At 33.4% G+C, this 23,457-nt stretch overlaps 1 protein-coding gene and 2 long non-coding RNA genes across 3 annotated transcripts; all 3 read right to left on the bottom strand.

The window, feature by feature from the left end:
- Positions 1-526: 526 nt before the first annotated feature.
- LOC145733552 (uncharacterized) lies at positions 527-1,167 on the bottom strand. The gene is made up of 2 exons (XR_014179228.1): positions 895-1,167; positions 527-819 (listed from the first exon to the last, which is right to left on the bottom strand). It is a non-coding gene; the product is annotated as an uncharacterized LOC145733552 (long non-coding RNA).
- Positions 1,168-1,253: 86 nt separating this feature from the next.
- On the bottom strand, positions 1,254-2,930 carry LOC145733551 (uncharacterized). Its single transcript, XR_014179227.1, has 3 exons — positions 2,797-2,930; positions 1,928-2,181; positions 1,254-1,876 (listed from the first exon to the last, which is right to left on the bottom strand). It is a non-coding gene; the product is annotated as an uncharacterized LOC145733551 (long non-coding RNA).
- A 12,038-nt stretch (positions 2,931-14,968) lies between these two features.
- pre-mod(mdg4)-I lies at positions 14,969-15,886 on the bottom strand. Its single transcript, XM_081986437.1, has 2 exons — positions 15,674-15,886; positions 14,969-15,278 (listed from the first exon to the last, which is right to left on the bottom strand). Exons 1-2 carry the CDS (start codon positions 15,684-15,686, stop codon positions 15,031-15,033), a joined length of 261 nt encoding a protein of 86 aa, XP_081842563.1. The 5' UTR covers positions 15,687-15,886; the 3' UTR covers positions 14,969-15,030.
- Between the last annotated feature and the right edge of the window lie 7,571 nt (positions 15,887-23,457).

Below are 23,457 nucleotides of genomic sequence, written 5' to 3'. Positions count from 1 at the left end.
TCTTTTTTACACAATTTGCAAGTGCTGATATCTCGGGAACGTTTAGTGAAGAAAAACCAAACATCGCTTTTTCTTGTCGATCCTCGTCCACTTACTAAAAACGTATAATTAAAGACACTTTTGCAATAATTCTGTCATTTTACAGTAACTGCAATAACTACATTCGTAGTAAGTAAAAAATAAATTATTATTATTATCTAATAGTAACAAATGCTTTGGTCCCACAGTAATATCTCAATATGTGTCTAATTTTTTTTGCTAGTACCAATACTATGCATAGTGGCTAAATGTTTCTTCAAGTTGGACGTGGAAGAACCAAAAGTCTTGTAGTTATTGCCACAAAGTGTACAGGTACTCATATCTTTGGCAATTTTGGAAAAGAAGAACCAAACGTCGCTTCTTCCTAATCGAGGTATTTTGGTTCCTGAAAACTGTTTATTAATAACGAAACGTTTAGCTGTCTTTCGTCTTGTAATTTTGGTCGTATTAGCAACGTTGCCAGTTTTAGAAAATTCAATAATAAAGCTTCTTGTACATCTATTACAGCAGTGATTCTGTATATTCAACTGTTTACAACATTGAAAACTCTGGATTGTAATGGTTTATCATGCGTTGATACAGTGGGTGGATGAGTATGGTTCATATTTTTAACAAAAATCTTATTTCCGGACGACCTGATCCTAACCTTACATTTATTCCTTTCTTGAGTGCAAAGCCACATTGTTTTAGTTGGGGTAGATTCAGCCTTCACCATTCTGTACTCGTAGTTGTTCATGACTATTTTGGGATATTTTCGTCCAGGAGTAAAGTACACCATCACTACAAATTAGATATTTTCACGTTACAAAATAACGCACAGGTACAAAAGTAAAATTAAAAAAAAATCACACTAACAGTGTATTTAAGGAACAAACATATTGAATCGTTCACTAGTATAACGGATATTAACTAAGGATGATTTGAGATTATCGTAATTTCCAGTGTAAAGTACCGTTTTAATTAGGATGGTATTTCCATAAGTTAATAGATGTACTTTGCAATTGAGCCGATTTTCTTTAGTACAAATCCATATGGTTTTAGTTGTGTCACGAGTAGGTCTTTTCTTGTACTCGTAATTATTCAAAATTAAAATTCGATACTTTCTACCAATGTTGAAGTATACTCGGCCTAAAAAACCATTAAAATCACTTTTAGAAGAATTTTAGACATAAAACGGTACTGTCAAATGTTTTACTTAAAAAGTAATACAAATATAACTTTAAAAAATTTTATTGTACTTTCTATGGTGGGACACAAATTAAATTGAGATAACATACGTCTCAATAACGTCAAATTTCCATTTCGCCCAGTTCCCATGAAATAGAAAAGGAATGACAATTATTACATCACTACCACTAGTCCTTAGACTTTACATGTGAAACATCAAAAGCTGGCTTTAACTATGACATTTTCCACATGATCTGTCACAGTCAAATCACAACTTAGTCTAAGTGAATCTTACAAACTATGAACAGTGTTATAATTAACGTAAACACCACCAGTGAATGGGATGTCACCAGTCAAACGTCACTTAAACTATGTTCTATTATTATTCAAAGTTAAAACGAAAACCTTTCATTAGTGTAATTAATATAAACAGTTTGGGACTTAAGTTCACTCAAGTTGCCTTTAAAGCTAGGAACATGATTGTGCGCGACATTTTTAACAAAAAGCTGATTTCCTGACGATTGTAGACGTACTTTACACTTGGTTTTCGGTTCCTGAGTGCAAATCCAAAGGGTTTTATTTAAACTGTCTGGTATAGGGCGCATTCTAAATTCGTATCCGTTTAACACGATTTTAGGGTGTTTTCTTCCAACACAGAAGTAAATTGTACCTAAAAAAAGTATTAATTTATAACACATTTGACTTAACTAGACCCATATACCTAAGGATATAATTGAACATTAACTAATTGTGATTTTAAGTTATTGTATTCTCCTTTAAAGGTAGGTCCGTGTGTATGGGAGATGTCTTTCATATAAATGCACTTTCCTTGGGACTTCATTCTAACCTTACAACCCTCTTGAGTGCATATCCAAGTGGTTAATTGTTCAGTAGAGTTGCTTCTTCGAATTTTATACTCAAAGTTTTGATAAATAATTTTAGGATATTTTCTGCCTGCCACAAAGTAAATAATTCCTGAAAAAAATCCTTTATTAGATTACCATTGATATTTCATTCAATTTAAAGTTAAAAAATCACAACTCAAGAGACTATGACACACCATTTATATTCAATAAGGCACATTTTTAAAATATGTATTTAAACTAATTATAATTGTGACTACTACACATATTTTGCCATTCTCTTATATTTAACTGACATCTTTTTGTATTCTAAGTCTTTTAACGATCCAAAATATGTGCGTTGATGATTGTGAAACTCTTTGACAATCATCGTGTTTCGATAGATTGATAACTTGGCCTTACACCCTTTAACATCCCTTTTGCATCGATAATTTTGCACGTTAAGGTTAGGATGTTTTTTGAATTTGTATTCGAAATTATTAAAAATCAGATTCAAGTACCTTCTCCCTGCAGTGAAATACACTATACCTAAAATTAGTATGATTAGTTTAACAGTACTTTTAACTGGTTAAAGTAATTTCTACAAATTACACGAAAAAGATGAAGCGTATTTAACAAATACAGGCTGACTACTCAATGTTGAGTAATCTCCTTTGTAGGTTGGCTGGTGGTTATGGCCGGTTGTATTTTTTATTATTAAAGTTTTCCCAGTTGACATTACCCTAACCTTACATTTTTGAAACTCTTTATTACAACGCCATATTGTTTTTGTTTGGCATGAGGTTTTGATTAGGTACTCGTAACCTTTAAACACCATAACTGGATGCTTGCGTCCATAACTGAAGTACACTAACCCTAAAAAAAACTTAAATTAGTAAATATAACACTGTATTTTGCACAAAAAAGCTTTATGATATAATTTAAATTTTATCTACTATCAACATATAAAATTAAAAACGTCCAGAATAATACAAAACATTCGAGTACTGCACATTAACAATCTGAGATTGCAAAGCACCATAAACTCCTTTAAATGTGGGATCGTGATTATGCGCAGTTGTGGCTTTGATCACCAAATTTTTGCCGTAAGTGACCACTTTTACTTTACATCCAAAACATTCTCTAGTACATCGCCAGTTACTGCGGGTGGCATATGTACGTTTCAACATAAACTCGTAACCTTCGTATATCATCATCGGACGTTTTCGTCCAGGTGTGAAATGTACTAGTCCTAAAAATTAAGGACACAGTGATGTATAGTGATACTCAAACAAAATTGGGATGACGTCACAAAAGCGTTTTTTTTTTGTTTTTAAAAGGCTTCTAGAGTCATTTTGGAAATGCGAGAAGCCTCTACTTTTGTAAAACCACACAAAAATGTTCTACAGAACCTACATGTGTCCTAAAATTTTTAAGGAGTATCAACAAGTGCTCTAAACCTTCCAATTATGTAATATTGAATATGGTACTATTACAACAAACAGTTGTACAGGGTGTTTCTAACCATTTTGCAGCTGGAAACACTTTGTTGACATACCTCACTTAGTTAAACAGCTACAGAGTGGTTTAGTAATATTTCCATTTCCAACAATTTGTGCTTTTATGGAAATAAGTAAAAGTTGCCCAAAATTAGTATGTACAGTGGACTTTCTGTCCTTTATTCAATTTAGTGTAACTTTCTGTCTCACTGTTAATAAATAAAAAATACAACTTGTAAACATATTTAACTAATAATAATAATTTGTAATAATACATTATAACCTAGAAAACTACCTCTTTGACAGGCACCCACGTTGACGCAACCACCAACTACATTGGCTTCTTCTATACCTTACTAAGCAAAACTAATCTTTATAATCCATTTCTTCTTGTAAATAATCAGTGTCGATTTTGATATAAGACTGTGACTCGTTAGAGTGTTTTTCAGCCTCATTCAGACTGTCCTTTCCCTCAATTCTGCCCTTCCAGTATTTCAAATTTTTAGGCCTGTTTTTGTGTTTAGACTGTCTTAACTGATTGGCATTTATTCTCTGGACGCTGTTTTTCAAAATCCGTTTAAAAAAGTCATCGCAATCGGTTTCCGTAAACTTGGAATCGGCCAAAGTGACCACACTACGGAAACACTTTCTGAAATGTTCGTAGAATTTGAGTGGGACTTTGCCAGTGCCACTTGTAGTACGGGTATTACCAGTCCAAGAACATTGATTCGCAAAATTTCTGGTTATAAAGTAATCAATCAGTTTGTAGCAACAGTCTAAACCAATTCCATCACCACTTCTACCGCAAATAAACGACATTGAATTGACAACCTGGGAGAGGTAATCCGTATTCTTCAGTTTCTCTTCCAGGTCTGCAAGTTCCTCGTGACTGTCCACAGGATCAAACAGTTGATTTTTAGTTGCATTTGCTGCTTCATTGAAGAGTTGATTTGAAGAACAGTCCAAGTCTGGAGGAGTGTTGAAATATTCGTAGATGAAAGAGGTTAGAGTGTCTAGGGAGTTTTGGAGCTTCAACAGTCGTTTTTGCATGTGTTTTTGGTTAGTTATAACGTTTCCTAAAGTAGGTTTTTGCTTTGATTTTACTGCTAAAATGTTAAAATTAGTATAAGTATTGTAAAAATAATATAAAATAAATTTTAGGAAGCAAAGAAGAAGCAAAAAAGTGCCTACGTTTCGGTAGATTTATTACCACCTTCAAGTAACAAAATAACATATGTGCTCTGTCAAAATTCATTTACAAATTGTTTAATTTCATTATATATACCAGAAAAGAAAAAACTGTTTTAAACTGTAACTCTTGCAAATATTGACAGTTTTGTCATTCATCACAGATATTACGTGGTTTTTGGAAAATAATTTAGCTAGGCAGTCACGTGACCACTGTCATAAATCTCAGAAACATGTTATGTACCGAATACTGCAAGAAAACTTTTCTAAACGCTGATTTTTTGGTATTTTTGAGCGCAGTTTGACAGTCAGGAACAAAATTGCTTGTCAAACCCACTTGGGAGTGAGAAAATTATTGTTTGAATGACATTTTTTGGAATCCTCCTTAAATTTCCAAAACCAACTTTAAAATTTCATTTTTCCTAAAGTAGACCCAGTGCACATGACAGAAAAATTACTTAACCAATAGTACCGTAATTTACTTCGATTCTTGATTTTCTATTATGTATTTTTTGTGTTTTAAATTATCCCATTTTCCCATTTAGGTACTTTCTTGTTTTTATCTTTAGACAAACTTCTTTAATCCACCTTTAATAAAGCTATAAAACTCCGCTTGTCTATGTGACTATTGTAGAGAAACTATTTCAACTTTATAGCTCTATTTTTGGGAAAACCAAATTTTGACAAACGCGACGCAAATAACAGTTTTCACTGTGGCCTGACATGAAAAAAACACAATTCTTACTTAAACATTATTTGACAGTTTTGACGTATATGACAGATCCGACGTAACACTGGAACGCTTTTTAGGAGATTTTTTGCAACTTTTCTACCATTTTGAGTTCAAATATTTTATTATAAACTAACTTTTAGTACAACAGTTATGGTAAAAGTGGATCTCTAAGTCTCTCAGAATATTCAATATTAACCGCCTGATAATGCAAAGCATTAGGGTCACCTTTAAACGTTGGACCATGAGTATGTGGAACTGAAGACTTTATACGAACAGTTTTTCCAAAAGACATAAACTTTGCTTTGCACTTGTATCTATCAGCCTGATTGCACCTCCAAATGCTTTTAGTTTCACTACGTTGCTGCAATTTGAACTCGTAGTTGTCCAGTATCATAATGGGGTGTTTTCTACCTAAAGCAAAGTAGATTCGCCCTAAAACATTAGGAATGTTATCAAGAATCTTAAGGGGGACAACAGACAGGTAGGTATAGAGTAAAACTCGTGTTTTCTACTAGATTAACGGTTTGATTTCTGCTAATCGCTTATGTAAAATTTTTTGAGAATCACTATGATGGTTGTGTTGTCCGGTTAAAGTGTACACATTCTTAGACGCATTGTACGAAATACGACAGCAACAATTCTTAACTATGCAGTACCAGTATGAGGAGTTCTGGTACTTTTTCTTCAATCTGTATAAATGATTGTTGTACTTCAGTTTTACTCTGTCGTGTTTGTTTAGTACAAATTCCAACCCTGAAAAAAAGGGGGTGAAATTTTGTTAGTAAAAATATGTCAAATATACTAAAAAGACTTAAGAGATTTATTTGGTTTATAAACTACAGTCTGTGGATTTATGATCGTGGTTTCCCACTTTAACGTAAACATTTTTAATCGAATTGTAATTAATTTTACAACGGCAGTAGCTATTTGTGCAAGACCAGTAATGATAAATGTCTGTTTTTCGTCTTAACCTAAAAAGGTAACTGTCGTACTCCAGTCGCAGTTTTCCATTTCTAGCAAACTTGAATTTGATATGTTCTACAAAAGTGTTAATTTTAGTGGGTTATACAAACACAAACAACAAATTGGAAAACCAAAAATAACGCAAAATTAAATCACATTATAATACTCGGAACATAAACTTTCACAATAACCAGCTTTACTGGACACGTCGTGCTCGTGCAATCCGGAAAATTTGATTTTTTGATCACAATACACGACACACCTAGCACGACACATTTTCTTGTCGTACAACTCGCATTTCCAGTACGTAGCCCTTTGGGAACTTGTATGCTTAATGTAGCGGTAACCGTTAATCATAAGGGATGGAATTGAGTTTGCGCCCTTAAAATAAGTACCTAAAACTGAAATTAGTTTGACTTAATTAGTGGTTCCACTCGAAATTTACGTAAATGCTTAATATGAAAATTGACATTATAATTCATCCCCCTTTGTCAGTGGGTGACTATTTTGAGTAAAATTTCATTATTGTAAAGAGTAGATACACAAATATTTTTCATTCATGACGTCATACTACTGCTGTTTGATTTTCAGTATAGCAAGTCAAAAACAATACATTTTATATAAATCTAATAGGTATTTGAAAGCTTATTACAATATATATATATTTATTGAATACTATAAATGTGCCTCAACAATTATTTTTAATCAATTTAGTGTTAAGTCTAAAACAAAATATGTTTTGATATACTGGTGAAAGAGCAAGGTTAGGGAGGGGCTCCAGTAGGTTTAACAGAAAATCGATACAAGGTCAGAACAACCTTTTTACGTTGCAGTAACGTATAATCAATGTTCGTGTTCGAAACCAGTTTACTAAACGAATCCTAAATTATTCACTTTTTGCGTTTTTCCGAAACTTTAAAATAAAACTGTTTGGGAATCATTAGGTTGTAATCCTCTAGTTTCGCGTTTGGTTCATTGTGGTTATGCTCCCATTTTGCGGTAATTAGTTGGCCAGAACTATACAAAACTGCTCTGCATTTAGTCACTCGATAGTTGGCACATCTCCATCTGGTTTTCGCCCCATATTTGGTGTGCATTTGGTAAATGTTGCCGTTGACCAGAATTTTGGGATTTTTTATTCCGGCCCCGCAAAGAACTGTTTTTATAACGCCTGCAAATTGATTAGTTTAGATAACACTTTATATTGTTAAAACTTTAAGTAATGCGGGAAAAATGTTGTCAAACCCTTAATTTAAGTGACCAGATATTGGAATAAATACAGCATCAATTAAAATTATCTTTAAAACAAAATTATGTATGGTACAAACCAAGGCAAATGACTGTTACGTTATAAGTGTTTATCATCTAACCCAACCTAAACTTCTTTTAAAATTTGTCATTGTTATTTGACTAATACAGGGTGGTCCAGTTTTAAATGTCAATAATTCACCAATACATAGCCAATTAAAAAATAAGTTGACATTCATTATGTCATTTTCCTGAAAAGTGCTTCCTAAGGAAAATACAGTCCTTCAAATTTCTGTTTAAAAAATCGGTTTTTTTTGTCATAACTGTCAGACCTTTGGAGCAATATTGATCAAATTTGGAACAAGCACTTTATTACACGTTATTACGGTCAAAGACCCAAAACTAACCTAACACAACTTATGAAAAATTCAAGAAGTTTAAAAAATATTATTGTAGCCAGTTTTCATAGTTTCCAGACAAAATAAAAGACTTTAGTTTTGAAAATTGAATTAGAAAAGATAAAAATTTCAGAAGCTTAAAAATTGTGTTTGTAACCAGTTTTCATGCAAATCGAGAGACTTTAATACTAAAAATTGACTTGTAGACAAAAAAACTACTTTTTCAAGAATTTGTTACTACAAATTCATACATTTAAACCTTAAAAATTGACTTGAACCCCAAAATGTGACTGAACTAATGAAAAGTGACATCAGAAGCTTAAAATTTGCATTTGAAGTAAGTTTTCATAATTTGAAGACAAATTTCAATATTTTAGTCTTGAAAATAGTCTTAGATGCAGGACATTAACATTAGATTCATGAAAATTGTCTTGAAAACGAACTTTTCGTGCTTTTTACTTTGCTTTTCAGTTTCTTCTAATTCTGGACTATTTTTAGTGCTTCAAAACTGCTTTCAGCTTGGAAAATCGGGTTTCAAGACTATCTTTACCAAGTTATTGACATAGCAAACTTAAAAAATAATTTTTACATTCTTCATAGACTTAAAATAGCATTCCAAGCTTTGTCACTATTAAATCGACTTCTAGACACCTCAGTGCTAAAAATTCGGGTATTTCTTAATAAACTAGACTGTTTTTAGTGTTTTAAGGCTGTTTTCAGTGCCTCAAATCGAGTTTCAAGACTATCTTTACAAAGTTTTTGACTTATCAGGCCTAACAGCCAGTTTGTCCACTGACCATAATCTTGAAAATGATATTTCAAGCTTCTTCACTATTAAATTGACTTCTACACTCATAGGTGCAATAAATTGTAGCATCTCTAAGAAATTCAGACTGTTTTTAATGCTTTTTAAGACTGAAAAATCGAGTTTAAGACTATTTCCAAAAGTCAAGTTTCTTCAGTAATAAAAGTAAAAAATTTTGGTACCAAATGCTACAATAATAGTCTTGAGAACTAATTTTTAGAAATAAAATAGTCCGAAAATTTAATTTACTTCTAGACTTGTTGTCCAGTCCAGAAAATTGAGTTGTACACCAATTAAAGTCTTGAAAATATACTTTTGGACTCTCTTTAGTCCTAGTAAAGTCAGTTCTAGCATTAAAAGTCAACTTTTATATTATTTTTAGTAGTAAAAAATGAGTTTCATGTACAATACAATCTTTGTCTTGGTTTCCGGACTTTTTTTAGTTCTTGAATGCCAGTTTCAGACACTCAACCAGGATGGCAGTCTGAGAAAGCGAATCATAAGACCATTCCTAGTAGTAAAAAAAGTTTTTAGACTATTCAGTACAAATTTGGACTTTCACAAGTCTTGGATGTTCAGTTTTAAACTATAAAACGATTTTTTAAATTGAAATTTGGAGGACTGTATCTTCCTTAGGAAACCTTTTTCAGAAAAATTACATAATGCAAGTCAACTTATTTTTTGATTGGCTATTGAATGGTGAATTATTGACACTTTAAACTGGACCACCCTGTATACATTATCTGTCGTAATGCCAAAATTATGGAATACACATGAGTCTGCTATACATTTAAAATACAGGGTGTTGGATAGCTCCATGCAGTTGTTTATGACAGATGCAGTAATTATAGTCCAGAGAGCTATAAAACTAAACATATTGCTAACTAAGCTATTGCTATAGCTAACACCATGCATAAAACGAGCAACAGATAGAGTGATAAGTAACATCAAAAAGATGTCAATCTAGCAATATTAGGATGTATGATAAAAAAATAAAAACTTATTCTACTGACTGTCCTACTCCACGTTGCCAAATTATCACAATCACCATTTTAATGCTACAGATCATTTTGTCTTGTGTTTTCCTCTACTCACATTGAAGTGACGTGCATGAAAATATGAAACGTATTTTCTGTATAACAATATTCAGGTTACATTCCATTTCCGTACATTCTTGATGTGTTATCTCTCATTCGACGCACATGAAACATTCTGGGAGACATGTTGGCAACAACGGCTTGATCGACAGTTGGTGGATGGTTGTGTTCCCAAATTACGTTAACCACGTTCCCGTAAGTATTCAAAAAGGCTCGACATTTGGTTTTGTTGCAGTTGGAACATCTCCATCTCGTTCTAAGGCCAACTCTTCGGTGCATTGCGAATAAATACCAATCGACCACGATTTTCGGATGTTTTCCCTTCAATCCCATTCCTAAGTAGACTGTGGATAATTCTAAAAATATTCTTCATGTCATTATTTATGAAGAATTTGTAGTTGAATCAGATATAGTTACTTAGATTATATTGTACACACATAAACAATGCTTTCTCTGTTAAAACTGAAATAGTCAATATTTTAATAAAACAGGTTTAAATCAATTATTTTGCTCTGCGCTGTTCTTCCCTAAATCACTTTCCAGCATCGTAACCACCACAGGCTGATCCTGTCCCTCTACATGTAAAATTATTGACTTGGACTTGACTACTCCACTTAAAGAACCTTCCTCTTTCTTTATCTCTGCTGGTTTTTTAGTTTTTTTAGCCACACGTTCCTTTTTCACCCCCTTTCGTTTCTTTGACGATTTATATGAAAGCCGTCCCCTTTTGCATTCATCCATTCTGCGAATGATAGTAAACTCCTTGCTAACCATAGACAATTTGTCCCATTTAGTACAGTTATCTTCGTGGTTGTGCATATACAGGGCGGTGATTACAGTTCCTTGTTGAAGGGTTCCGTAAAGCACCGCTTTACACTTGGATTTGTCCACGTTAACGCAACGCCATCTGATGGTCACCTCTTGGTTAGTTTGAGTGTAGGTGTAGTGTCTTCTGAAGACGTTGTTGTCCACAATGATTCTAGGGTATTTGCCTGGTTTTGGGGTCTCAATGTAGATGATCGTTTTGGCTTCTAAAAGGTTAGGACAGTTAGACAAATAGGAAAAATTTCAAAAAAATTCGGGTTTAAGAATTTTTAAAACTTCACATACAGAAAGCTTTAATCACAAAATTCTTAATATACTAGTAGCAGCATAAGCACATTTAAAAAAAAAGTTTACTAAAAATTTACTAACCTAACCTAATATTATTGACAGCTCTAATTAATAGTAATTGTTGGAGTTTATAAGTAAATTAATTCTACCTGATAAATTAAAATGATTTTTCATATTATAACCTTTGTTTTATAAAGATATCTGGAAGAATTCTTCTCAGGCACTTAAAGTCTAAAATATACCTACCTTAAATCGTTAATCTCATATTAAAAACATGTACAGGATGTTACCACTAAAAAAATCCATTTAACGTTTATTTTGCTTATTAAACAGCCTGCTGTAACTACCAAAGATTCAGCTACTAAAAAACCTAAGCTGGCTAGTTGTAAATGGACTAAAATATCTAATAGTCTACTGTAGAATCTGAAAATTGTCAACCAGAGAAGAAAGAAAAAACTACTTAAAGACTTCTAAGTGAGCTAAAAACTGTTCCTTCTGCACTCTATCCATCCGAACAACATGTTTTTTGACAGTTACTTTAAGTAAAGGACTCTTTGAAGAAGATTAACCAGAAGATCCGGTTGGCTAGACTGCCACAATTAAAACAGTGCACCGCACTAGAGGAAGAAATTGAATAATAACTGTCTTCTTCTTTAAACTTCTTGCCTGCTCTCAGAAATACTAATACCATCGGTGTTTTCATTGCCATCATTCCCTCCAATGACTTTGATCAAAATTGGTTGACTTTGCCCATCAATATGCAATCTCATCTCATTACCATTGCCTACACCACTTTCGTCCATTCCATCCAAATCTGGCTTTAATCTTCCAGATTCCTGAGCGTCATTCAAAGCATTACCACTGTAACTACCTTCCATCTTTTGCTCCTTTGTTGCAGATCGGGTTTTCCTCCTTTTGCTGCTCTTCTTCTCTCTCGAAGGATCAGAAGCAGGTCCGGGTTTGCAAACTTGCGACGGGCGTATAATCGAAAACTTGCGCGGGATCATCTTGAATTTGAACCACGACTCTACTGAACTGCTATGGTTGTGGTTGTACAAAGCTTTAATCACCGAGCCCGGCTGCAAAGTCGTGTAGAGAACTGCAGGGCATTTGGTCTTGAAAACGCAACTGCAGCGCCATCTGATGGTGATACCATTTTTGGTTGTTTGGGTTCTGTGACGTAAAAACAGGTTGTCGTCCACTACCAATTTAGGATGTTTGCCAGGTTTAGGGTTTTCAACGTATATGGTAGTTTCAACTAAAAATAGTACAATGTAAGAGTTTGTTGCTCAATCAGTTTAAATAATTAAGAACAGTAAAACACTAATTAACAGAAATTTATTTGTCAAAATCAACTAAACTGGTATGACGTAACAATGTAAAAAAAGGTGACCTTTGTACAGAGTGTTTCCTTTTATTTTGTACACATAAAACACTTAGTAGTAGCTATCCACTTTTTGTGGATAAAATAGAGTGGAATGTTTTTTTAAACTACCTAGTTGTTGTTTAGACCTGCAACAAATAAATTTATTTAAATCTGTTTAGATCACCCTGTATAATAATTATATGCAAACTAAAAATTTAAAAAATCATAATTTTTACCTTATTATGGTAACTTTCTTTTCGTAAAGCATATCATTTGTTAGCATAGGTCGATCATGGTTGTGCACGTAAAGAACTTCCACGGTTTTACCAAAACTAAACAAAGTGGCACTGCATTTTTTGTTGGTGTTAACACACCTCCATCTTGTTTTGCCCTTTTTCCGGCTGTGCAAAATGTAGCAATAACCGTCCACTATCATTTTTGGATGTTTCCGACCTTGCATAAAATATATCGAATCTACAAGTTACATTTTGATCAGCTGTTGTTTACCTAACCAGTGTGGAAAGAGGTACTTTCCCGCACGAGAGGTTGTGGGTAAAGAGACAATTATTATTAAAATCGTTTAATATACACATGTTTCGTAATTAATTCTCCAGTTCGTCCATTTTCACTGACATGAGGAGGGTGATTATGAGAATATTTTACTTGGACCGTATTTCCAGATGTGTAAAGGGTGGCCCTACACTTTTGGTTCTGTCTGGCACACCTCCATCTGGTTCTCGCACCTTCCTTAATGTGCATTATAAAATCGAACCCGTCTAATATCAATCGCGGATACTTGCCACGTCCTGGACTTATGTATATTACACCTGTAAATGCAATTCTTAACACACTTTAAGTATAGTGAAAATCAAAGTAGAAATGAATGACGTCAGCAAGTTTTGACAGTTGTGACGTGAGTCTTCACTAATAAAGCTTTGTTACAACTTCCAGCCAGAAACTAAACCTACAAGAATTACAGTTTTCTTGTAGGTACGTTGTTGGTTGTAACAGTTTTGGTGACGTAGCCCTTCTATCTTCTTAGAAGGTGCTCAAGTGTCACGTGACAACTCTCAGACTTGTTAAAACTGTCAAGCCAGAAACTACTCCAGCATTAATCAACCTTAGTTGTAAGACATCATACTAATTTCGTTTGATTTGTAGTATATCTCAGTAATGAAAATGTTAATGTTAATACGCAAATTTTATTTCCTCATTACTACCAGTTCCTGTGGAATACTTTAACAAACTTTTCAGACAATTTATCCACATCGCTGTAATTAGAAAAAGCGTGATGGTTGTGGTTCCGGCGAACTTCCACTGAATTGCCTGTGGTATAGAGCACCACAGGACACTTGGTACGACTCTCGTGGGTGCAACGCCATCTGGTTCTGGAGCCTTCCTGTTTATGGATGTTATACTCGAAATTGTGTAGTCTAAGACGTGGATGTTTTCGTCCAGGTAGAATATAAATAATAGAATCTAAAATGCGTTTATTTGAACTAATACAACTAGTTAATTAACCACTAATCTAAAATCTAAAGTACCAAACTATACGTATTTAAAAAGTAGGTTTTCTGATTATAGTAACCAATTGTCTCAAACAACGGTTCATGTCCTTTGTAGTTTTGCCTGTATGGTTGTGTTCATTTAATACCTGGACCACTTTACCAAAAGTGACAAGTTTTGCCTTGCATTTGGTTTTAAAGTATGACGTGCACCTCCATCTTGTTTTCCCATTTTCTTTAGAGTAAATCGTGTACTCGTTCAAGTCGAGAATGATTATAGGATTTCTAGTGCCCGACACAAAATATATCACTCCTGAAAAGTGATTATTATTTATAAAAACAAACTGGAAAAATTAAACATTCTTTGACAAAATAACACAGTTTATTCGTTAATGTTATCGAAATATTCTGATAATATTCACCCACTGGGCATGAGATTTTGCTGAATTATCAAGGAAAGTGGGTGAATGATTGTGAGGTAAAGTATATCTAACATTTTTACCAAAAGTTACGAGACGCGATCTGCAACTGGTTTTTGCATACTGACAACACTTCCACATTGTCCGATTTTCGCACTTTCGATTAATCACAAACTCGTAATTGTCGAGAATTATTTTCGGATTTTTATTCCCTGCCACGACATAGATTAAACCTAAAACATCACAAACATTCAGTTTGAATTGTCTACAAATTACTAAACTAAATACAAACAATGGTTTAATAACTCAAATTATTATAATTAGATGATTCAGATGGAACACTTCTGATGATTGTAACAATTTTTGTTACGGCTCTGGACTTATCTGGACATCCAGGAAGGTGATTGTGATCAGCTGTTATTTTGATGGTTTTCCCAAAGGAAATGATACGAGCTTTGCATCTTCGTTTCTGGTATTGCGAACACAGCCACATGGTTTTGCCTTCAAACTTGCGATTTGTCGTGTATTCGTGGTTGTTGAGGATGATTTTGGAGTTTTTCCTGGCAGGAACAAGAAATATCATCCCTAAAACAATCACTTCTTAAACAACCATCAAAACAACCAACGCTGGGTAAATATATAAAGAGTTCATTTATGAACAAAAGTTACACATTGATAGGTGGCATCCGTAGTGTCTGGATACACTTTAGGGTGATTGTGGACACCGGATATCTTGACAATTTTTCCGAATGTAGTTAACCTAGCTTTGCAACCGGTTTTCTTATACTGCGAACAAATCCACATTGTTCTGCCTTCACTCTTGCGGTTTACAGTAGAATCGTTGTCGTCCACTACCAGTTTAGGGTACTTAGTACCACGAAGAACAACAATATATCCTGAAAAATATGTAGTTAAGTTAGTATAAGGTAATTTTTGCTGTATTCTATGAATCAACGTCACTCTGTATTAATTCTGCTCTTTCTTCACCAACCACTTTTTAATCTGAATATCAACGAATCTATTTGGTAATATTGTTATGCAAAATTGGAGCGTAATATTAATTTAGACCTTTCAATTTTTTGGTAGATAATCGCTGAAAGTGGCTGGAACCACTGATTTTTAGGAGAAAGAGCATCAATTTCACTTCAATCACACCAATAAAATTGCATTCAAGGTAATACTTTTTGAAAAAATATTGTTTTGTTGTTGTGTAATAAACAACTTTTAATTAGCATTTGTTGATTACAAATTGCGTTATAAAACAAAGTAAATAGTATAATGTTATCCATACTCAATAGAGACATGTTGTAAAATAGCTTCTCTCTGATCTGGACAAACTTTAGGATGATTATGTTGACCAGTAACTCGAACCGTTTTTCCGAATGTAGTCAATCTGGATTTACACCAGGTTTTTTGATAACTTTGAAAACGTTGTGTATTTCGTAATTTCAGAAATATAATACAACTGAATAAAAGCAAACTAATAATTAGGAAACTAAATATCTATTTGTTGTTATATTGGTTGTGCTCTATTCCAATTTTTAACTAGTTTACACACAGCTCGTGATACATCAGGATATAAAGCAGGATGATTGTGTTCTGAGGTGATTTTCACCGTTCTTCCTGTACTACTTCCGTAAGTAACTATCCGACCTTTGCATCTGAGTTTTTCGTATTGGGAGCACAGCCACATGGTTCTTCCTGACACTTTTCTATTGATACGATACTCGTGATTGTCCAGAATGATTTTCGAATTCTTCCTTGCCGGTACCAGAAAAACGCGAACTGAAAAATGTTTTTTTGTTAAATTCTGTTTAATAAGTTTGTGTGTTAAATATAAAAATAATTCCGCATTAAAAACACACTTTTTTAATCGATTTTTTGGTATTTGCTGTCATAAACCAAGGTGACTTGTTGAGGCACTGCCTCACTTTTATCAGGACAAGTTGTTGGATGGTTATGTTTGCCTCGAATATTGACGGTTTTCCCAAAAGTCGTTAATCTTGACTTGCATAAGGTGTGTTTGTATCTGGTGCAGTTCCACAAGGTTCTGTTGTCGTATTTTCGGTTCACTATGTAACTGTTATCGTCCAGTATCAATTTTGGATTTTTTACTCCACGAATTACGTAGATTACACCTGAAAAATAATTTCGTTTTTCTTTAAGACCCATTGTGTGCTAGGAATTGAAGAAAAGTATTAATTTTTATCAAAAATTTAATTATTATTATTTATATCCAGTATTTAGATTCGTATTATTTTTACTGTTTGTTGGCTTGCTCCTGTCACATTAGGATAAGTAGGTGTGTGATTGTGATTGGCTGATATTTTGACAGTGGTATTGAAGGAAACCAATCGGCATTTGCATTTCAATCGAGGGTATTGTGAACATTTCCACATTGAACGACCACCTCGACGACGATTAATAATAAATTCGTTATTGTCAACAATCAGTTTTGGGTGTTTTCGACCAGCTATCATATAAATTGTACCTAAAAGAATACCAGTAAAATATAACCTAACTGTTCAAGTATGTATGTACATTTTAGCATTGTGGTTGGTCAAAAAAAGCACCTTTCAGCTTGCTGCATTTTCTTGACCAATCACAAACTAGAAACAGTACTGTGACTTATGGTAATACTGCACACGTTAAATAATAACAGTTTTTTACACAACAAAAATTACTTAACCTTACTGGAGATTTCCCTCTTACATAACATATACAGAGTAGTCCAAAAAAATGAAACTAACTAGAAATAAGAAATTTTGATGTGATCATCCGACGTTTTGCAGACGACAGCGCATAAAAACATTTTTCCAAGGGCAGCATATTTGAATGAGAAATTAAGAAAAAAAAATTACACAGCACCCCTTCACGAACAAAAGTGTGTACAATATTAATCACCGCAAAAATATTAATTTTAATTAGTAGGTAAAATAGGTAAAAAAAAAATCAATAATCATTATAGAAATTCATTTGATCAGTACATAGGTAAAGTAGAAAATGCTGGTACAAATTTGTGACAATTTAACTCAACTTAGACTAAAAGTAGATGATTCTGCCTATTTTCCAAAGTGGTTCAAAATGGTTAACTACACCATAACATTAATGTAACAAAATTAGGTACTTCTTATAATATGGAACCACTGCATCACACTGTTGGATAAATCAGGCCTGACAGGAGGATGGTTATGCTTGGAGGTAATTTTCACAGTTTTCCCAAAAGTAATTATCCTCGACTTACATTTCTGCTTATGGTACTGCGCACACAACCACATGGTTTTCCCCAGACAGTTTTTCCGATTAATTAAATACTCGTTGTCGTCCACGATTATTTTCGGGTTCTTAATCCCAGGAACCACATAAATAACCTCTGAAAGAAAAAAAAAACAATTTAATAACAAGAATGTAATATGATCAAAAAACAACCATCAAGCTATAAAAATATACTGTTAGTAGTCGTAATGACGTCGAAAGTTACGTCTTCGTACAATGGTAACTGATTGAACTAGGAAGTTCTCGTTTATTAGGGGAGTAGTGGGGGGGTGATTATGGTATCTGTTAACATAGACAACCCTGCCAATGGTAATTAGGGTGGCAGCACATTTACATTTGAAGTACTGAGTGCATCTCCAACGGGTTCTGCCACCCTGTTTGGTGTTAATGGTAAATTCGTTGTTGTCCAGAATGATTTTTGGATTTTTAGTTCCCGAACCAATGTAGATTAACCCTAAAACGTGGAAGGGTTAGAACGATTTCAACAGGAAACGGGGAAGAGTCTTAAACTGTCAGTTATTACAAAATTGTATTTATTAAAATAACAAAAAGTTATTAAGGCACACAAGACTTAAGTCTCCATCATAAAAGTAGAAGTATACAACACACTGTAAGAAGAGTTTAACGGAGGAGGATGGTTATGTCCGTCTTTCAGTAACTTCATTTTGGCCCCTGCTGTCACAATTTTAGCTCGACATTTCATCCCCTTTGATTGACAGCTCCAATAAGTCCTTCCCAGTTTCGGTACAAAATTGTGCACACTGTAGATATAGCCCCTCCATAATACTTGACTGTAATTACTTCGTTTACCGCAATGGATAAACTTAACCAGTTCTAAAAAGAAAATTGTGGTTAGTATCTATTTCACCAACTTTTTGCTGGACAGAAAAAATTACAATGTATGTCTGTTGCTAGTTTATTTAAAATTAAATACTGTCAAGGAAATACTGAAAATAAAGCTGTTAAAAATAATTGAACACAAATTGTTATAACTAAAGTGCAAACCAGAGTAAAAGTTTATGATTCTCTGTTTATGCTCTTTCAAGCTTCAGCCCGCTGAAAAATTACAAAATTTGTTACTTGTAAAGTATGTTTATCTGTTTTTATCTATAGATGATTATTCTTATCTATTTTCCTTACTCTTAATAACAGTGTTTCATCGAAAATGAGCCAATATAAACAAATTAATATAGATAATAATGGTTACTTAACGGGTGTCTCAAAAAATACTGTTAATTTGTAAAAAAAAATTGGTTGTTCGATTAAATTAATAGTATGTATTTTAATTTAGCTGTCCCTGTAAATTTGATCATTAGCAATCATGGCACATTGATTTGTATACAGTAGAACAACTAAATTTAAAAAATCTTGTTTAGTAAAAATTGCAGCACTAAAAATAAATTAGTAAACAGTAGCAGGAATAAGCTGTAAAAATGAGATTCTTATGGTAAAAACGAAAGTAACCTGTAATGACGTAACAATGTAAGAAAATGTGAGAAGAAAAAATACACAAACGTTACATGCAAAACTCCTTTCTATACATTGTTACGTCATAGCATTTTACTTTGAGTTTTGCTATATTTTATATAAAAACTATGTTTTAACGAAAATGGTGCAATTGATACTTAACGGGAATTTCTAAAATAGTAATTATAATTGTAGTGTCCCTGGGACTTTTGTTGTTTAACATAGAACTTCCTGAACCTCAAACCGTCCAAACAAAGGGTAGGAGGATCGTGATTGTGGTTTTCCCGAATCCAAATTTCTTGTCCATGAGAGGTAAGGGCAGCCCTACAAAAGGTTTTCCGGTCGGAAACGCAGCTCCAGTAGGTTTTCTTATCCGATTTGTTTTTCATGCCAAACAGGTAGTTCCTTACGATCAATTGTGGTTGTCTAAGACCGATTTTAAAGTGTACCAATTCTAAAATACTTGAAAATTAGAATGGAGGCCAGAAAAAACATTTAAATGTTTTGCAAAAAGTATAGAATTTAAGAAAGGTCAAAAAAACATAAATTTCTTTTAATTAATATATTATTGTATCGATTACTAGTATAATCTAGAATTTAAATACTGTCAGTCAACAATCTTACTTTCACTGTAGTAAAATAACTAATTAAAAAAAAATATATTATAAATACCAGACATTCAAGAGTTGAAATTTCAGTCCAAACATTTCATAAACATTCTAGTAAGCTTGTTAATAAAAATCAAATTAATTTAGCAACATTGCAAAGGTTTTGTACTACATTACTTTTATCCTGACTTTATAAGAAACGACCTTTCAAACCCTTTTTCTGTTTATAAAATTTGGCTTAAGGTATTTTAGAAATCCAGGTCGTTTGATTTTTATATTGAAAATATGAAACATTCATAAAAACTGGCATGCAAATAAACTTACAATTAATTAAAGTTAGTAAAATAATACTTGAAAAATAAATTTGGTAACACATCAGTCTTGTTTTAGAGTAATTGTGTAAAAAAAATTGCAAGTAAAAACTTTGTTTTAAATAGTGTGTCCCAAGTTTCGAAACTTTTTTAATATCAATTTCAGCGTCCGGTTAATATCGTACATTAAAGCTATTTGTATAATAATTGTCTCAGTTAATCATTTTTGCCAGTTACCGACCTTTTTCTACTGTCCTTAATTAGCATATTGTAGTAAAAAGTATGAAAATCCGGTTCCACTCTATTCCTATTAACAACGTAAAAAGTACGAAAGGAAAGCCCGGCAAAATCGATTTGAGGAGGAGGATGATTGTGTTCCTCCCCGAAAAAAATCTTATTTCCCTTCGACGTTATCCTGGATTTACACTTTCTGTCCTTTTTAGACCGACACTCCCAATAAGTGCGATCAGCCGGCATGGAATGTCTGGTGTAAACGTAGTTGTTGAGAATCAATTGAGGATTTTTTCGTCCGGCAAAAAAGTACACTTTAGTGGCTAAAAACCAGACTTAATTAGTTTACACCAGAACTTTTTCAACCGTTAAAAAATAACATTTAAAGAACGAGGCTAATTGTTAGTTTATTGCTTAGTGTCTAATACAAATTTTTACAGATGCACATGATAAACCTTCGTAGTTGATTTGTTCAGGTTGATGGTTGTGTTGAATACTGGAAGTGGCAGATACTTGCATGATGGAGCCAGTGGTCAAAAATCTGGCTTTACATTTCACTTTATCAGACATAACACATTTCCAATAAGTACGACCGTTCATTTTGTAGTGTAACCTGTAGGTGTAGCTGTTGAATATTATTTTGGGGTTGATACGACCTTTGCAAAAATAAAGGACACCTAAAACAAACATTCTTTTATATTTAACAGTGGTGTGTGGAAGTAGGGTTATTGTTTGCCACAGTTGTAGTTTGGGATTGGTTAAAAAAAGCAGCAAGTTAAAAGCTACTTTTTTGACCCACTGTGCCGAATTTACTGAAATTTATATTTTCTAGGACGGTTCAAACTATTTCTTCCACGTTCACTGGTTCACTCAGTAGTTTTTATACAGGGTGTTACAAGTTTGCGAATGAGAGCAGAAATCACAGAAACCTCGGAAGAAAATTAAAAGAAAAAATTGTTCAAAAGTTACTTCACTTTGAGGTTCTTTGAGGAACCGAGTCCAAAAGTGACCAAAAGGTCTTGCAGGCTATTATAACAAAACATTTCTGCGCTATAATCCGAAAATTAAACACTTAATAAGTTATTAACAATCTAACTGTGTACAGTAACGTATTTGGTGGTCAAAACTGGCGGAAACTCAGTTAAATCTACGTGGTTGTGGTTGGCCTCCTTGACTACCAGTACTGAACCTGTGGTAGCTATACGAGCTCGACATTTCACTTTGCTTCTAGAAATACATTCCCAATAAGTCCTATCTTTGCCCTTGTAATGCATTATAAACAAATTGTTCCTGAAGATTAGTTGAGGATTTTTCCTGGCTGCACAAATATAAATCATTTCTAAAAAGAGATAGTTATAGTAAATAACATTAACTAGTCACGGTTACACCAGCAGTAATTATTTCAAACATAATTTTCTAATATAGCATGTATTAAATACAACAAAATTAGTACTTATAAATAACACTAACTTTTTGACTTGTTAAAATACTTAAATCGATATCAGCTGCATTATCCGGATGGTTGTGTTGGTACTTGCACAAAACAGTGTTGCCTGATGTGACCAGTTTCGATTTGCATTTAGTTTTTCGGTACGACTTGCATATCCACAAGGTTCTCGTTTTGAAAATATTGTTGATTGAAAAACAGTTTCCTTGCATAACCACGTTAACCGATCTGGACGATTTAAGAAAATGGATGGTGCAAGAAACTGAAATTACTTAAAATTAGGTTCTAATTACCACACATCACTAAAACAAAAATGAAACAAGACATGAAGTAAACTATGGCACCCTAATAATAGTGACTAATTGGGAATAATGCTTATTAGCACTTTTTTCGTTGCGATTTTTTGGATTATGATTATGGCTGTCATAGACATAAACCACTTTGCCTGAAGTAATAATTTTGCTTCTACACCTCGACTTTTTGTCGGTATTGTAATAAAGACTGCACCTCCAAATGGTTTGTTCCTCCTTCTTGGTCACCAAACGATAATGGAAATTATCCAGTATTATTTTAGGGTTTTTAGTGCCTTTTTCAAAGTAAATAAGTCCTGCAAAGTGTGTACAATTAGTTTAATACACCAAATTTGTGGCAACATAATACTGATTAGCCTAGAGTACATTAGTCAACTGTGGAAACTTTCAAGTTATTGCCTTTTTTTAATTAAGAAGCTCGTTATAAGGGCACTAATCAACTGTGCCTAGTTTAAGGGTCCACGTGTCGTGGAAACATTCCGGCAAACCTGTCATTTTAGAAGGTTTACTTCTATATCTATGCTTACTACCAAAGCTCAATCTGGGGTGTGTTTATAGTTTGTATGGAGAAGTTTTTAAAGCATTATTTAATTATTACATTGTATGGTGATTTTAAAACAAAATTTAAACTTGATTTGGATATCGAAATATGTAAACGGTTTGCGACAACATATTTTTAAAGCGATCCTTAGGTTTGGGTTCGTGATTATGGCTGCCATAGACGTAAACGTTTCTTCCGCTTGTAGTAATTTTACATTTGCACCTCATCGCTTGGCTGTTGAAGTAACGGTTGCACATCCAAGTAGTTTGGGTAGGTTCTTTTTTGTATATCAAAAAATCAAAATTGTCCAAAATGATTTTTGGATTTTTCGTGCCCATGTCAAAGAAGATTGTCCCTGAAACCCATAAGTTGTTGAGAAAGTTGAAGTCAAAAAATGCGTCTTTAATAGTAACAAAAAAACTTTAAAATTCTAAAAAGTGTATTAAACTATTACTGTTTGGACTCTCTGATTATAGTGACAGCTTGAGACAGCATGTTTTTATATCTTTCTGGTTTAACACTATGTTCATGGTTGTGCTGGGCAGCACTTACTGTAACAACACGACCTGTAGTAACTAATCTAGACTTGCATCTGTTTTCTTTGGATTTAAAGTAACGATTGCACATCCAAACTGTCTTGTTCACTTCCTTTCTGTAAATCAAGTATTCGTACTCATCCAGTATAATTTTGGGATTTTTGGTTGCCACATCAAAGTAAATGTAGCCTGAAACATGTTTCAAATTAATACATCCACTAACACAATTAGTAGGAAACTAATTAAACTGACAATGACTACTTAAACAGTTCTTTGTATTCGTCAAAGTTTTCTCGGATAATATTAACATTTGAACATTGCATTCTATGATCTAACTTGTCAGATTT

Source organism: Ips typographus, linkage group LG9 (assembly GCF_016097725.1).
Source record: "Ips typographus isolate SLU linkage group LG9, UJ_Ityp_2.0, whole genome shotgun sequence".
In the NCBI taxonomy this organism is placed as follows: Eukaryota; Metazoa; Arthropoda; class Insecta; order Coleoptera; family Curculionidae; genus Ips; species Ips typographus.
The sequence above is the reverse complement of the archived record's forward strand: the minus strand, read 5'-3'. Positions and strand labels throughout refer to the sequence as shown.